This window comes from Phocoena sinus, chromosome 13, assembly GCF_008692025.1.
Source record: "Phocoena sinus isolate mPhoSin1 chromosome 13, mPhoSin1.pri, whole genome shotgun sequence".
In the NCBI taxonomy this organism is placed as follows: domain Eukaryota; kingdom Metazoa; phylum Chordata; class Mammalia; order Artiodactyla; family Phocoenidae; genus Phocoena; species Phocoena sinus.
The window spans coordinates 76,718,795-76,735,646 of NC_045775.1; the positions used below are offsets into that span (position 1 = coordinate 76,718,795).

At 43.8% G+C, this 16,852-nt stretch overlaps 1 protein-coding gene and 1 non-coding gene across 6 annotated transcripts in view; both read left to right on the plus strand.

The window, feature by feature from the left end:
- PTCD3 (pentatricopeptide repeat domain 3) overlaps nucleotides 1-16,260 on the plus strand; it is a 28,242-nt gene extending 11,982 nt beyond the window's left edge. For 4 of the 5 annotated variants that reach the window (XM_032653614.1, XM_032653613.1, XM_032653616.1 and 1 more), the window contains 17 exons: nucleotides 1,550-1,665; nucleotides 2,194-2,264; nucleotides 3,379-3,466; nucleotides 4,075-4,135; nucleotides 4,377-4,462; nucleotides 5,463-5,607; nucleotides 6,279-6,329; nucleotides 8,434-8,523; nucleotides 8,788-8,816; nucleotides 9,752-9,858; nucleotides 10,772-10,850; nucleotides 10,949-11,039; nucleotides 12,627-12,712; nucleotides 13,179-13,327; nucleotides 14,824-14,865; nucleotides 15,601-15,759; nucleotides 16,050-16,260. In XM_032653614.1, the coding sequence (XP_032509505.1) occupies nucleotides 1,550-1,665; nucleotides 2,194-2,264; nucleotides 3,379-3,466; nucleotides 4,075-4,135; nucleotides 4,377-4,462; nucleotides 5,463-5,607; nucleotides 6,279-6,329; nucleotides 8,434-8,523; nucleotides 8,788-8,816; nucleotides 9,752-9,858; nucleotides 10,772-10,850; nucleotides 10,949-11,039; nucleotides 12,627-12,712; nucleotides 13,179-13,327; nucleotides 14,824-14,865; nucleotides 15,601-15,759; nucleotides 16,050-16,134 (1,535 nt within the window). In that variant the 3' untranslated portion in view covers nucleotides 16,135-16,260. Of the gene's footprint in view, nucleotides 1-1,549; nucleotides 1,666-2,193; nucleotides 2,265-3,378; nucleotides 3,467-4,074; nucleotides 4,136-4,376; nucleotides 4,463-5,462; nucleotides 5,608-6,278; nucleotides 7,341-8,433; nucleotides 8,524-8,787; nucleotides 8,817-9,751; nucleotides 9,859-10,771; nucleotides 10,851-10,948; nucleotides 11,040-12,626; nucleotides 12,713-13,178; nucleotides 13,328-14,823; nucleotides 14,866-15,600; nucleotides 15,760-16,049 lie in introns of all 5 variants that reach the window. The other variant, XR_004352996.1, reaches the window with a different exon arrangement.
- Nucleotides 14,251-14,386, plus strand: LOC116764818. The gene has a single exon (XR_004353029.1). It is a non-coding gene; the product is annotated as a small nucleolar RNA SNORD94 (small nucleolar RNA).
- Nucleotides 16,261-16,852: the final 592 nt, after the last annotated feature.

Below are 16,852 nucleotides of genomic sequence, written 5' to 3' on the forward strand. Positions count from 1 at the left end.
ATCAGGTGTGTAATACTCTATTCACATTTCCTATATTCTTTAAGTGTGTTTGGAAGGCATAAAGCAGACAAAAAAGGAATATTTAAGAAGGAAAGAGCACTAAGCTGCAGGACCAGAGGTTTGGATGGGCTCTGACACCAGTTAGCACTGTGGCCTCGAGAAAGCCACTTCTGTCACATCCTGCGGCCCTCTGGATTTGATCTGGATGGACCTCCAGGGGTGTAGATCTAGGTGCCAGGGCTTGTAAGCTGTCATGAGAATGTACCTATAGTAACGTGGAAGGCAGCAGCATTGAGTTTTAGAATCCCGAGTGCTGTTCAGTGATTTAGGAGAAAAATCAGCCAAACGTGCCAGAGATAGAAACTGGACTGAGTCACTCAGTACAGCCTTAAACACAACAAGAAACGTTTGCAGAAAGCTGTGTTTGATTTGAGAATTTTGGTGTGTAGCCTGTTAAAGCTTCGGGTGTACAAATGAATTGCTGATGCAGGTTATCATTTGGGGAGGCTTTTCCCTCTGCTGGTTGAGTACGATGAACATCTTAGTACTAAGACTCGTCTTCCTTTGTTTCACACACTGAGTGGTGTAGGCACATGCAGATGTTCAGTAAGCATTACTAAAGACAGCGTGTCAAACCCGTAACACTCGACTCATTCAGAGTAATGGAATGAGGCAGCATACTGGGAGAGGAAACAAAATTTTATCATCAAGGCCCTAATAAGTGCCATACACTTTGCTAGACATTTAATTATACAACACCTTATGAGTTGGTGTGCTTCTCGTCATTTTATAAAGGAAACTGATTACAAGTAATCTTTAGGGTTACACAGCTTTGAGATGGTAAGACCCAGTCAAGTTACACTCCATCACCAGTGTCCCGTCCACTCTGCCATGCTGTCTTTTCTGGGCTTTTAAGTTTCCTGATGGGCATTTGTATTATCAGTATATTTTCTTTAGACAAATGCAGTTAGTTTTCTTTTAAAGCACTAAATTATGTTTCGTACTTCTTCCTGTTCCCTTTTCTCCCCCTTCATAAGAGTCAAGATGGGAACATAATGTTTTGAGCAATAATTTTTTAAAGGCTACTGTAATTAGGCATTCATGCTAGTATTTCTAGGCAGGTATTTCAGTGAGGGCCTGGACCCAAGAGGAATAGTTCTGCTTGCATTTGTAAAAATGGAACTGGCCCTGGGGGACGACGTGGCGATCATTTGCAGAGGGTTCAGTTTGAAGATGATAGTTAGAACTGTGAGATAATTTCTCTGGGGATATGAGTCCATAAAATAAATGAGCACAGGGTCAAACTTGATCTTGTGTTTTATCTTTTCTGTCACACAGCACTGTTAGGGATTGTGTCCTGTCTGTATCACTCCAAGTGTTTAAGCTGATGTGGAGTGCACACTCATCCATCAGGAAGGTGATGGGTGAGACTGAATATGTAGCCAGGAAGGCCACAGCTCATAGAAAAAGGGAAGAATTTTCATCTAATAGGCTTTAGTTCTTTGATGCTTCAAGGTTTCTTTCCCTTTTTTTTTTCTCCTACCCACAGGAACCACCGTATCTCTGGAAACAACTAACAGCCTCTTGGATTTATTATGTTACTATGGTAACCAAGAGCCCTCAACTAATTATAATTTTCAACAACGTGAACAAGCAGAAGAGTTGGTAATGGCTTTGGCAGTGATTTTTCAAGTTTCTTATGGTAGTGGTACCTCCTCAGAGTAAGGCAGGCTCTTGTGCCATGTGTTAGGGTCGAAGAGATTTGTTCCGAGGTGTGGTGTGGCATAGTACGTAGCCTGGACAAAAATGTGGAGAAGGAGACGGACTTTAACAATTGTTTTGCCCTGGTTCCCTCCTTAAAAATATTTTGACCTTGCCTGCCACATGCAGCAAACCTTTGACCAGAAATGTTTGGACACGCCCCTTTGTTGTTGTTCCTTAAAGTGATATAGTATGATGTGTAAGGGACGGGGAAAAACCCCTGGTTCCAACCCCCTCAAAAATTCATACGTAGGTGGGCAGAGAGGAGTGAGCATACTCTACACATTAGAAATTAATATTTCTTAATAAACACTGGGTTTCCTTTTTGCCTTCCATTGGATCTGTATTTCCTTTGCTTTTCTGAAGTTTCCTCAGAGAATGCATTCCATTGTCATATTTTGTTTTATATCTGTTGGTGATGGTTCATTTCAGGAAGAGGCCACAGAGGGAAGTAACGAGAAACCTAAGAAGAAGGCTGGTCATCAGCTTGGAGTTACTTGGAGGTATGTTACAGCATGATTAGAACTTCGTGTTATGGCTCCGTGCAGTGCGTGGAATGTTCCCCATCAGCCCCTGAAGAAGACACGATCCTGGAATATTCTAAAGTGCAGTTTGTTTTCAGTGTGCAGTATAAATGTCTCAGTTGGTTTTCATGTGTTTTTGGACCATTTTTCTTTAGATCTTTGCCTCCCACCAGCAGCACAAGGTTGACACCTGGCTTCTTTTTTCCATCTAACTCCATGCAGCCTTCATGGTGTGGTTCTTCTGGTAGTTTCATCAGTAGTCCTGCCTTGCAATATATACCTCTAATGCTAAAAGATTCACAGTTTTTTATTATGTTAGAATACACATGCTAGAGCATAGTTCTAAGTTCAGACTAGTGGCCGGCAAACAGAAGTATTCACTTCCAAACAAAAGGTGAATATCATTTAACATTTCAGAATTAAATTAACTGAGTAGAAGCATCTAAATAAAAGAAAGGTATTTCATATGGATGTCTGAAAAAGGGAAGCTACCATTAATAACTAAAGTCTTTTTTGAAGTGATAAAATGAATAGAATCAAAAATTAATTTTTTTCAGTAGATATTAATAATTTCTCATAGTGGTTAAGAGCATTGACTGTGGAGTACCATTTTGGCCCAAATCCTGGTTCTGTCTGATTTCCAAGACATGTTAGTAACAGGGAGAATCAAGGTACAGCATGATTTGTGTAACACAGCACAGGGATAGGCTAGAATAGGACAAAGGATTCTAGAGACACTGCTTGTCTGTGGTTGCCTCTGGGGAATTGTATCCAATTGAAAGAGGGTGGGGAAACATCACTATGTACCCTGCTGTGCAGTTTGCTTTTTGTTTAATACCTTGAGTATATATTACACCTTTTCAGTCCTGGTTCTGCCACTTAGCCTGTAAAGCCTTGAACAACTTGAGGTCTTGGAGCCTCAGTTTTTCCTGTTTTCACAATGATGATAACCATGTCTTCCACTCTGGGTGGCAAGAATTACTTGGAATTATACACATAAAATGCTTAGCACGGTGCCTGGAACGTGGTAAGTTGGTGGCTATTACTGGTTTTTCCTGTTTCCTCTGGTTCACATTTACTTTTTTGTGTCTAGAGCAAAAAACAATGCTGAGAGAATCTTTGCTCTAATGCCAGAGAAAAACGCACATTCCTACTGCACAATGATCCGAGGAATGGTGAAGGTAACGTTTGTTTTATAGATCTTTTTTTTTTTTTTTGCGGTATGCGGGCCTCTCACTGTTGCAGCCTCTCCTGTTGCGGAGCACAGGCTCCGGACGCGCAGGCTCAGCAGTCATGGCTCACAGGCCCAGCTGCTCCGCGGCATGTGAGATCTTCCCGGACCGGGGCACGAACCTGCATCCCCTGCCTCAGCAGGTGGACTCTCAACCACTGCGCCACCAGGGAAACTCTGTTTTATGTATCTTTATCTTCCCCTAAATCAGCACTTCTCAACCTCAGAACTGTTCACCGTTGGGCCAGATAATCTGCTCTTGTGGAGCTGTCCAGCGCCTTGAAGGGCTTTGAGGAGCCGCTCCTGTCCACTGCACGCTGGTGGTGCATCCTTCCCGCCCCAGCTGTGACAGCCAAAGTGTCTCCAAGCATTATTCAGTGTCTCCTGGGAAGCAGCGTTGCCCCATTAGAGAACCACTGCACGGAGGATACGTTTCTTGAGAATGAGACCATATCTGTTTACTACTGTGTTCCCAAACCCTAGAGCAGTCGATAACGCACATATTTCTTAAATGAACAAATTTGGTGATCCTTAATTTTCATACTTTCCCTTTTCCAGCACCGAGCTCCTATGCAGGCATTAAACTTGTACACTGAATTATTAAACAACAGACTTCGTGGTAAGTGTGTTTGGAGAATTCCCCTCTGTCCTTCCTCTTCTTCTCTCAGGCATCTATAAAATCTCAGGATTTTACCTCAGTCATTTGTTCATTCTTAATCTTTTCCTGTGGTATTGGTGATTGAAGCAGGAGTCCAGAGCCAGAGAAGAGAATAGTTTTCTAGTTTTGTAGACATGTGTGCATGTCTTTGCCTTTAATCTTCAACCCCAAATTTTGTTAAAGTAGTTTTCTTCTTTTATAGCTGATGTACACACCTTCAATTCATTGATTGAAGCAACAGCATTCGTGGCGAATGAGAGATTAGAAGAAAAATGGAATAATATATTGGTAAGGAGGAACTCTCACTTTGTCTTCTAATAGGCCTAAAATATTCTTCGCTAGGAGTACGTGGGTTGGAGACAGCATTCACTGAGCATCTTCATGGCAGTCACTGTGCTGGGCGTTCAGCTCATGGTGACCTGTTCACACCCTTCCAGCAGCCCTGTAGTTTACTTAGGTGTATCTGACATGTGACCCAAGCATACAGCTCGAATCCAGGAAGACCTGGGTTGCTCTATTCACTTATTTCTCATAATGGTTTTCTCATTAAAATGAGACACATTTATTGAAAAAATTTATTAGCTAAGATTTAAAAAATTGAGGGGCTTCCCTGGTGGCACAATGGTTAAGAATCCGCCTGCCAATGCAGGGGACACAGGTTCGAGCCCTGGTCCAAGAAGATCCCTCATGCCGCAGAGCAACTAAGCCCGTGCGCCACAACTACTGAGCCTGTGCTCTAGAACCCTTGAGCCACAACTACTGAAGCCTGCGTGCCTAGAGCCTGTGCTCCACAACAAGAGAAGCCACTGCAATGAGAAGCCCGTGCACCGCAACGAAGAGTAGCCCCCGCTTTCCAAAACTAAAGAAAGCCCACAGCAGCAACAGAGACCCAATACAGCGAAAAATAAAATAAATTAATTTTTTAAAAAGATTGAAATCACTGGATTGAAGTGACAGGAATAGAAACCGTGTTATACCATACTGCGCATGTAAAAAAGGAAAAAACGCAATCCATTCTAGTCTGCTCTCTTGCTTCAGTCTCAAACTCACTGGGCCGCTAAAGACAGTTGGACACCTTGATCACATGCTGTCGGGGTAACTGATGGAGGGGCTTCTCTAAGGGGCAGAGTTACTGGTCCTGCTAGATAATTCTGAAATTGGGGGTGTATTTATTCATCTACTTTAAACATAGGCAGAGAGCCCAAGTCTTTTTTAGTATGTTACATTAGTTTATTGGATAAATTACCTACCAGGCATAAAAAATACTTCCTGCTTTTGATTCAACTAGGACCTGTTGAAACAAATGGTTGCACAGAACGTGAAACCCAACCTACAGACTTTTAATACTATTCTGAAATGTCTCCGACGATTTCATGCAATTGGAAAACTGCCAGCCTTACAGACCTTACGGGAAATGAAAGCCATTGGAATAGGTGAGGATGTGTCCTGGTGTCCCTCACTGAAGACAGTGCTGACCAGAGGTTTCAGGTCCAGACAAGCAAAAGAGAGACTGTAAACTCCTTTGCTGTTTACATAGTATGTTGGGAATTTCCTTTCCACCATTTGGCACATTTTAATTACGTGTATTTACTATGATGGGAACTCTTTTATCATCTTTGTGTTGTTTATAGGAAGTTACATTCTTTCAGTATTTTAGGTACTTTTTTATGGATTTCTTAATTCTAGGGAGAATTGTTCTCCTACAGTTGGCTGGTTTTAAACTCGTGACATTTTCTAGCATAATTAAGTATTTGAACCCAATTGTGTGCTAGTGTGTTGTATATTTTTCAGTAATTACTTTATTGAAGGATGTTTTGGGAATCAATTCACTTTGGTATGCTTTAGTTTTCTTAAATGAAACTCATTGTGCATTGGCTGTAATAGGTGTCTGGACTTTCTAAGAGGGATTCAATCTCTGACACCTTTCCATCTTTACATTGATCATATGAGCTAGCAAATGTCTTTGTTCAGAGGAACAGAAATGTATCTTTTACTTAAATGCCAACGTTAATATATTTTTAGTTCAGTGTGCATCGGCGAGCTGTATTTTGTATAGCTGTGTTTGACGTATTTTTTTTCTCCTCTATGTACCCGGTAACATAAGAGCCCTCGCTTGCAACGTATCACTATATTATTCAGCTGTTTTATCAACATGGTATGTATGTCATTATGCTACTAATTTATGTAGAAATTAGGCTAACTTCACTGCTTATGAACTAAGACTAGACAGTTCACAAAATAACATCATCTACAGCCTGAGCAAACCGTTATTCTTGAGGGGAGTAACATCTTGTCTGTGATGTAAAACTTGAGCTGGAGGGGAGGGAGGTCATTAAATGTACTAACAAGGATGGTGGGGCTTCCCTGGTGGCACAGTGGTTAACAACCCGCCTGCCAGTGCAGGGGACACGGGTTCAAGCCCTGGTCCGGGAAGGTCCCACATGCCACGGAGCAACTAGACCCATGCGCCACAACTACTGAGCCTGCACTCTAGAGCCCGTGAGCTGCAACTACTTAACCCATGCGCCTAGAGCCCATGCTCCGCAACAAGAAAAGCCACCGCAATGAGAAGCCCACGCACCGCAACGAAGAGTAGCACCCGCTCGCCGCAACTAGAGAAAGCCTGTGCGCAGCAACGAAGACCCAATGCAGCCAGAAATAATTATTTTTTTTAAGAAAAGAAAGGATGGTGTACAGTTTTTGTCAGGAGAAACTAGTCTGGAGTTCCTTTTGCTCTCCAGAGCTGTGCTGTCCAGTACAGTAGCCACTTGGCCACACATGGCTATTTAATTAAAATGAAATAAAATTAAAAATTCCTTCATGGCATTAGTGCTCAGTAGCCGCTTGTAGCTGCTGGCTACATGTGCAGCGATGCAGGTGCAGAGCATTCCCATCCTTGCAGGAAGCTGCTGGATGGCGCTGCCCCACAGTAACCTTAACTTTCTTTTGCAACCTCATGGGAGAACCTTGAGGCTCTGTTTGTCACCTAGTTTTAGGTCAGCTGTGCTCTACTAAATGGACTTTGGAGCAAGGCACACCTGAGTTGAAATTTCACCTCTACCATTTACCACCTGTGTCAGAAGGAACTGGATACCTTACCTGAGTGATGCCATCATGGTGTAATGATGAAATGAATTATGCACAGAGTCCTGTCCTTGGAAGGCAGGTAGTAGGCACTCACAGTCTGTTGGTTCCTATCCATTTGCCCCAGCCTGAGAAAGAACCTCTGGGTTCAGAAATGACAGTTGTAGTCCTGTCCTGTGGTAGACTTTATGTGTGAAAACAACAGAAAACCTCGATTATCTGTTTCGGAGGGCTAGTTTTACAAAATTCACATTCTCACCTGTCGGTAAGTAAGGGCAGTTAACTGACTTTATCTTGAAGACAGGTAAACAGTTTCCATGGTAATTCTGTCTTCCAAACTTTTACTCAACTTTGGTGTCATTTTGCTGAAACTTTTATTTCTGACCCCAAAGCCTATTCCATTTCTCAACATCACATATCACTTTGGTTCCGTTGCTCACTAAAGTCATTGGTACTTGTGCTTCCTAAGTAACACCCAGGGCCATGGGGGGGAGGAGTGTTGGTGTGTCTGAGGGATGTAAATTGGCTGCCCGTAATAATAATTCCTAAGAATTTACCCAAAGGAGAAAGCCTGACATAATGAAGAAATGATACATATAAAATAGGTTATTATAAAACTAACAGAGTAATTAGGATTGCTAACAAATGAAAACATGCTTGAGGAACTTCAAAAGTACATCTGTGCTGTCATGGAAAGTATATTATCACTTCCATATGGATAAGGTGGGGAAGGGATGTGGATTAATAATGTGAAATGTTTAATTGGAAATGTCATAGGTGCATTTTAATTCTACAGTTTTCTTTTTCTTGGCTCTCATCCTGGTTATATTTAAAAGGAGCGCCAAATGTTTATTAGCAAAAACGTGTTTGTTTTCTAAGTATGCAGGCTTAGTGAGGGTCTGTCTGTCTCCCGTTTCAATGCAAGTCGACCTTGTGAGGAGCTTAAGAAGGAAGGGTGGAGTCTCTGTTGGGAGCACCTGTAACTGTCCCAGGTCTTGGGGAGAGCTGCAGTCTGTGCAGAGGGTGCGCTCGTTGCTCGAGCAGGGATGTGCCCGGCCAGCTCCGTGCCTTGGGTGGAGGAAGGAGAAATGCGGCCTTAGGACTAGTTCTGCACACTCGGTGGTTGTACAGGAAGTGGACTCATGAGAAAACCCAGTTGCCTTCTTGTTCTGCAGAAGACCCTTCAAAAGGATCGTCCCTCATCATCTATGACATCATGAATGAATTAACGGGAAAGAAATTTTCTCCAAAGGACCCGGATGACGGTATGTACAGAAATTGCTTGTATAAGACAGAGAGCCCTGTTTTCCTGACTGCCGGGTATTAGAGCCTTGTGATGAGGACAGGGTTTAATTTAGCTTAGTAATTCTTGGAAGCTGTATGCTTCCTGTGCTTCCCCTCCTGAGTTTTTATGCCGTTAGGTTTGTCTTACACGTTACCAGTTTTGTTGCCAGGATTTTTATTAATGTTACTGACTTGAAAACGTTTTATCCATAGTAACCAAGGCTCTTATGAACTTTGATTTTCAGATATGTTTTTTCAGTCAGCCATGAGGGTTGTAAGTACAATTTCTTGCTTAACTTTTGTTTTCCTTTTTTCTTTTATCCAGCTCCTAAATTCATCATTGGGAGGTGGGGGGGATTCTCCCTGATTCTTTCACTTCCTGACTCTTACTTATATTCATGTCTTTAGTTCTAATTTTTCATTCCTCTAAAATCTCTACAAAATCACAACATTCCTGCCCTGTGTTTATTGTATACATTTTCTATTTTCATACCTTTCTTCAGAAAGTAAGGTTTGAAAGTAAGGTTTCAGAGTATTTCATATTTGCCTATTGGTAACTTTTTAAATTGATGGTTTTTAAGTTTGGTTTTTCATCTTATCATGCTAATCATAGGAAAATTTTCAAGTAGTTTCAGAATGAATTAGCATATCCTATTATTCCCTAAGGATATATATTATTATATATATATTATTCTCTAAGGACAATTGCTTTACATTTTAGTGAGTGTCCTTCCAGGTTTTCTCCTTTGGTTATTCAGACATGCACATCCAGACTCATTTCCATGTTATCTTGTTTGTTGACAGCAGTACAGTTACTTCACAGGAGGGAAGGACTTCTCCTGTGGGTGGGTTTTGGAGTTATTTCATGGGTTTTTTGCCAGTATAGTGATGCTGGAGTGAGCACTCCAGCTGTCTCGTGCATGGCAACCAGGTGTTTTCATATAGTTACTAAATATAGGTATAATTACTAGATTAAGGTTATTTTGTTTTAAATTTCACAGAACTTGGTGATTTGTTTTGATTCCTCCCCCCCCCCATTTTCTTGTAATTCATTTGCTGTCAACCAGCAACTAATGTTAAATCAGCATAGATGTTTCCGCAGGTAACTGTACTTATTTTCTTGATATAATGAGCTCTTTATGTAATGAGCCACTGTTTGGCTGACAAGGATCGCAGAATGATGCTTATTTACTACTTGTAAATTTTCAGTGCTCATCTCTCAGAGATCTAGAACTTGCTTACCAGGTCCATGACCTTTTAAACACTGGAGACAACCGGAAATTCATTGGACCGGATCATCGGCGTAATTTCTACTAGTAAGTGTATTGGAAATGTATCCTTCTGCATTAATGGAGCACCTGTATGCAACCAGTTGTCAGTTCTGCCAGTGGGAGGCTGTTGGCGGCCTAATTTTAGGCAGCTTGACCCTGACTTAACGGTGTAAGTTAATTGAACACTTGAAGAGTCAAGCAGTGGTAAAACTGATTTGTCAGACTGAGATGTCTGCTGTGTATCTTTTAAGCTGTTTCTATTTGTGACACTTCGGGGGTTTTTGTTGTTGTTTGTTTTTTGTTTTTTTCACCGCACAGCGTGCAGGATGTTAGTTCCATGACCAGGGATCTATCCCGCAACCCCTGCAGTGGAAGCGTGGAGTCTTAACCACTGGACTGCCAGGGACGTCCCTGTAACACTTTAAATCCATATATCCTTTCCCTGTAAACCCTCCTATTTTATGTTTTTGAATTCATAGGAGGGTGGGTCCCTAAAGATTTCATCGCAGCCTTATTTGTTTTTGAAGATGAACATGTTGGAGCCCAAAGAGACTCCTTAAATGGGTTTGCTTTTAAGCAGAGAAAAACCAGAACTTAAGGAGGCAGACTGTTTATAGGTGTGTGATGGTTCTCTTCTATGTGGTCCAAATCCTCGCTTTACGTTGAACGCTTTTAAAATGAATAGGAGATCCACTCTCTCCTCACCATGAGCTGAGAGTATAACCAGGAGGTGGCATCAGTGACCGGTTGAGGATTAGAAGGTGTTAACTGGGAAGTCCAGAAAGCACAGTTAGCAGCACCTCCTGGGTCAGGCAGTGGCCTGTGTAACTTGAAATTGTGTGTAACTTATTGTCTTTAAATTCTGTGTAACGCGTCATCATATGGCTGTGCTGTACTTTAATCATTCCCCAATTAAGCACGGATTTTAAACTAAACGTGTTTTCTTTCTCCATTACAGTTCCAAGTTCTTTGGTTTGCTTTGTCTAATGGAACAAATTGATGTCACCTTGAAGTGGTATAAGGACCTGATACCTTCAGTAAGATGATTCATTACTTACCATTTATCATTGTAGATGTTTGTGGTTGTCTTTGCTGAGTAATACTTAAAAAATGTATTTGTATTTTTCTGAATCAGGTATTCTTTCCACATTCCCAAACACTGATAGATCTTCTCCAAGCATTAGATGTGGCCAATCGGCTAGAATTGATTCCTCAGATCTGGAAAGGTCAGTTTCAGCTTATGTGTCCCGACCCATCTTATTTTGTCTTATGTTTTGATTAACAAGCATGTTAACACTGTTAGGGAAGAAAACTTCCTTTTTTTTTTTTTTTTTTTTTTTTAAATTTATTACTACTCTTTATTTATGTTTTGGCTTTGTTTGGGTCTTCCTTGCTGTGCACGGGCTTTCTGTAGTTGCAGCGAGAGGGGGCTGCTCTTCGTTGAGGTGTGCGGTCTTCACATTGCAGTGGCTTCTCTTGTTGCGGAGCATGGGCTCTAGGCATGCGGGCTTCGGTAGTTGTGGTACGTGGGCTCAGTAGTTGTGGCTCGCGGGCTCTAGAGCACAGGCTCAGTAGTTGTGGCGCATGGGCTTAGTTGCTCCGCGGCATGTGAGATCTTCCCAGACCAGGGCTCAAACCCGTGTCGCCTACGTTGGCAGGCAGATTCTTAACCGCTGTGCCACCAGGGAAGTCCCAAAAACTTCCATTATTGACTAAATTGAATGCAGTAGTTGAGGTCTACTTCAGGGTTATTTTCTCATGTTACATATTGGATTGCATGAGTGACAGTGTAGTGGAAAAGACCTAAATTGGTTCCTTTGTGACAAGAAAAGGCTGGGTTTTGTGCAGTTGTGTGACATCAGTGTTAATTACCTGGGACACCCAAAATATCAACCCCCGAAGCCTGTGCTGTTCGTTCCTCTATATCATGTTGCATCACTGTGCTTCAGTAGCTAACCAGGGGCTTTTCTGGTGGCGCAGTGGTTAAGAATCCGCCTGCCAGTACGGGGGACGTGGGTTCAATCCCTGGTCCGGGAAGAGCCCACGTGCCACAGAGCAAGTAAGCCTGTGCACCACAACTGTTGAGCCTGCACTCTAGAGCCCGCGTACCACAACTGCTGACACCCGAGCACCTAGAGCCCATGCTCCGCGGCAAGAGAAGCCACCGCAATGAGAAGCCCACGCACCGCAAGCAAGAGTAGACCCCGCTCGCCACAGCTAGAGAAAGCCCGCGCGCAGCAACGAAGACCCAGCGCAGCCAAAAATTTTAAAATAAGTTAAATAAATAAATTAAAAAATAAAAAAAAGCTAACCAGTCAGTGATACTCAGGTTTCTAAGAAACAGCCGTGACTGTGGTTGTGTGTAAACTGGCTGCAGAAGATGCTGTGTCTCATCCACTGGGTGACTGGTCATAGACTCAGTTTCTGTCTGCCTCAAGTTGCCTTGAGACAGAGACTATAGCCCTGCCCTCCTACCTTACAAGGCTGCTCTAATGATAGTGTACAAGGACTACTGACGATTCCCACGTGCTGTAGGACCACGTGGAGCTGGTGGCTGCTGGAATGTGGTGCACGTGCCGTGTTAACGCTTGCCTGGGAGCACGTTACTGGTGCTGGCTTTCACTGCTCATTTGTCCTTTCCTACCATGAATCATCCTGCTAGTTTTCTGGAATCCTGGAATACATGTCAGCGATGTATGTTCACCCCTCCAAAAAAAGATGGGTGACTGCTGACAGTGGACAGAGGTCAGCCAGAGAGTCTTGGTATTACATGCCAGTGATCACTTCTCACTCTTTTTCTTTTTCGTTTCAAGATAGTAAAGAATATGGTCATACTTTTCGCCGTGACCTAAAAGAAGAGATTCTGATGCTTATGGCAAGGGATCGGCACCCACCAGAGGTAGGCTTGTGTTGACACTCAGGTTTTGCTGTCGTTATTAGATGTATACTAACCAGTGTATCCTCTAATACTGACGGCCGGTGAGGGTCATTTCCATGGTTTTACCTATCATTGTGGAGAATTCTGCCATCTAAAGTCACTCTTATTCCTCTAGTCCAAAGCAAGCAGCATGAAAATGGATCCTCTCGATCCTGACAATTAATAGCAGCTTGCCTTCTTGTAAATTTCTCTCTAAAAAGAAAACCCATAGTTGGATTTGAAATATGTGGCTGATCCCATTATTACCCCAGGGCAGAGTGCTTTGCTTTTTTTTTTCTTAAATACGGTATCACTGTGTGCTGTACATGTGATGTGTTCCAACGGTAAAATGCATTGCTTAAAAATTTTAATGGTCCTGTGGAGTCTCCCGAACTTAAATTCTCATAAAACCAGTTGGGCATTTCTGCTGACTCCCAAAGCGTCTCAGCTGCAGGTGGCGTTTGCTGACTGTGCTGCAGACATCAAATCGACTTATGAAAGCCAGGATGCCAGACAGACGGCTCCCAGTTGGCTGGCCAGCTCTCTGAACCACATAGCCGTCCTCTTCTTGAGGGCCGGGAGAACCCAGGAAGCCTGGTGAGTGCAGTACGCGCCACACGTGTCACTGGAAGCATCTGTACTTGGATCTCGGAGAACTTTCACCCGGTCGGTCATTAGAGTTCCTCTGATTTGGCTGCACACCCCGTAGTTTATCAGGAGACAAACGAGTTTTCTACGTACCGTGTTTTCTACAGGAATTTCCAAATACCAACTAAAAAAGCAAACCTGGGGAAGAGGAACCAGTATACACGATGTGTTTAAGGGAAGGTGTGGTTCCGTGGGCTCATTCTCTTTCCGTTTTTGTTTTCTGTATTTGTGGGCGAGTCACCTCTCCGTTCACTTAAGTAGAACAAAGTGATTAGAGAATCTTAATTTTGAAAATGTTCTGGTCATTTGGTTTATTCAGGTCATCTCATGGATGCTTCTCCCCCAACCCCCACCCCCCAGCTTAAAATGTGGGCTGTGTACTGGGACTTCCGGAACCTGGCGTTTTACCAGTTTACTAAACCTGGCCTTGACTAGAACCTGTCTTTGGTTTGTGCCGCTGTATTCTAGTTCCGTGTGTTCATCAGCACTTCACTCACATACTAATTTCTGGTGTTTAACTGTGAATAGAGACGTTATGCATAGTCGTTTTTCCAAAAGTGGAGAAGTCAGAGAGAGTCCTTGCTAGGGGCGGTTCCGATGTGTACTGTTTTGGATATAACCATGTGTTGGTGTTATGAGCCAGTGACAGGGCTTGTTGTGCCTGGCTGTTCACTAGAGAGGACCTTAATTTGAACATGACGGTCGGTCCACGGTGTGGGTGTTTGCTCTCTCCATGAACGGCTGCTGAAGGCTTTGCTGCCTCCTCTGATCGTAACTGGTGGCGAATCACACAGCCGGCTACACGGCTGCTGACAAACATTTGCTGCTTGGACTTGTCGACTAGGGCAGGTTAACACACGCTTGTTATGAATCAGGCTGTGATGATTGGCGCAGGGGTACGGACCTCAGCTGATCATGGGAGCTGAGTGTATGTGTTTGTCCCTTGTCCTGCGTGTGGCAGGATGACGGCAAGCACTTACACGAGACTGATGCCTTAATCTGAGCCTGCTCTTCATAATGTCGTTTTAGGACACACTGAGCTCACACTGGATTGTAAGAGGAAAGAGATCAAATTGTATTTGCGTCCCCTCTTCCCACTGCCCACATAATATCATACATTCCCTCCCTGGGGGGACTGAAGTGATCCTCTGGAGGATATGCCCCAGCAATTCTCAACGCTGGCAACAAAGCAGATTTGCCTTTGAAATTTGTAATGCAACGTGCATATATGAAGTTTGGGAAGAGGGGGCTGAGGCACCTGGGGTGATTCTGATGGGAAGATAGGGCTGGGAGCTGGTGGAGCTCACAGACGTGTCTCCAGGAGCTTCCCCTTTGCTTGGCAGGAAGGACACTTGGTCTCTGAGTCCAGGAGAAAAGCTATGGTCATTCGGTTGCCTTCTGTTCTATTAGTATTCATAATCTTTTTCCTATCTCATCTTCAACAGGAAAATGCTGGGGCTTTTCAGGAAACATAATAAGATCCCTGGGTAAGTTCAAGTTAACAGGGCTGCCTGGGGACATCCTGGATTAGCCACATGCGTTTAACTCTTATTGGGGGAAGGGGGTTGGAATTTGCTCACATACCTCAGCCATGGCAGTCGGGCACTTTCCTGTTAGGCGGGTAGGTGATCCTCAGCCATGGCAGTCGGGCACTTTCCTGTTAGGCGGGTAGGTGATCCTCAGCCATGGCAGTCGGGCACTTTCCTGTTAGGCGGGTAGGTGATCCTCAGCCATGGCAGTCGGGCACTTTCCTGTTAGGCGGGTAGGTGATCCTCAGCCATGGCAGTCGGGCACTTTCCTGTTAGGCGGGTAGGTGATCCTCAGCCATGGCAGTCGGGCACTTTCCTGTTAGGCGGGTAGGTGATCCTCAGCCATGGCAGTCGGGCACTTTCCTGTTAGGCGGGTAGGTGATCCTCAGCCATGGCAGTCGGGCACTTTCCTGTTAGGCGGGTAGGTGATCGGTCACTCCACCATCTGAGGCATCCTGAGGCAACACTGTTTGTTTCTGTCTGTGCTCAGTGACCGCAGCACGCTGGGTCCTCAGTGAAGGCGTGATGAACCAGTGTTCATTATTTATTTGGCCCTTTGAAGTTAGACTCCATGTAACTGTCTGCAAAGCTACTGTTGAGGATTTACGACTGCTCTTTGTAGGATACTAGATTTTGTATGTAGGTCTTTGAGGGGTTTGGGGGGATGTTGGGAAGGATTTTTGCCTTCCACAGGAATGAGTTGCTGAATGAGTTTATGGACAGTGCAAAAGCATCCGGCAGCGCTGCCCAGGCCATTGAGATCGTGAAGCTGGCAGGTGCCTTCAGCTTACCTATCTGTGAGAGCCTCACCCAGAGACTAATGGCTGACTTCACCCTCAGCCAGGAGCAGAAGTAAGTGGGTCCTGTATCATCACCATCAAGGCAAGTTATGAAAATGGAGCAGACCATTTCTGTCTGCCCATTCAGATGTTTGTAGCTTTCTACCCCCTGAACTTCCTTTCCTTGCAGAAAGTCAGGATGTATGGGTTTAACGATATTTTTCGTTTGTCATAAAAGTCAGGGAGGCCTGTAGGTTTATTTGCTGGTTGGAACCTTCTCCTTTGTTGCTTTAGTGCAGCTGCAGAGTCCCCCAGCCCCGAGCCTGAGTTGCAGTGTAACCCTCCCATTTATTTTTCTTACAGGGAAGCCCTGGGAGATCTAACTGCATTGACCAGTGACAGCGACAGTGACAGCAGCAGTGACAGTGACGTCGGTGAAGGCAAATAAAAGTCGAATCAGGAGCTACTGTGGCCTAGCATGGCTGTTGTGATTACACTTGAGAACTGAGATGTTAGTATTTAATTGTAACGTGAAGAAAACAAGAGAATACAGATTTGGTGAATCTTGATAACAGCGCTTACTTGTTTACGTTTAATTCCTGAACTAAACCATCCATGCCAGGGTTACCACGTGAACAGAAGGGGCACTACCATTTTCATTTCTTGGGACACACGTTGTGATGTTAAGCTCCGCACAGCTGCAGTGTTTGTCAGCTGATGTCGGTGTGGTTTGCCCCTCCCCCATTGGGGACTGTAGCCTTTGTTGGCTGATGCTATGACCTGACACTTCCTCCAACTCAGAACGCGTCTAAAGGAAGTTTTTGTTCAATTACATCACAGTTGATACTGGGTCAGTAGTAGCCAAGTTCAGGGATATTTATATGTGGGAAATTATTAATCTTAGAACTGATTAAACAACGTCAGGAGTTTAGGCTGCACAGCTGGGAAGATGAAGACTGGAAATAAATACTGTAACTGAGGTATGTATGTATGCATTTCCATTATTTTTATAAAATAGCCCATAGCCTCCCACTAGGCTTGGGGCTTGCACGAGAGTGTTTCATCTCCCCCTTTCTCTCTATGTGAGTGCTGGCACCTTCAGTTGTGCTGTACTTAAAGTGGCCTAAATGTATGTGACGACAAGAGGATTGAGGTGTCTTCTTGAC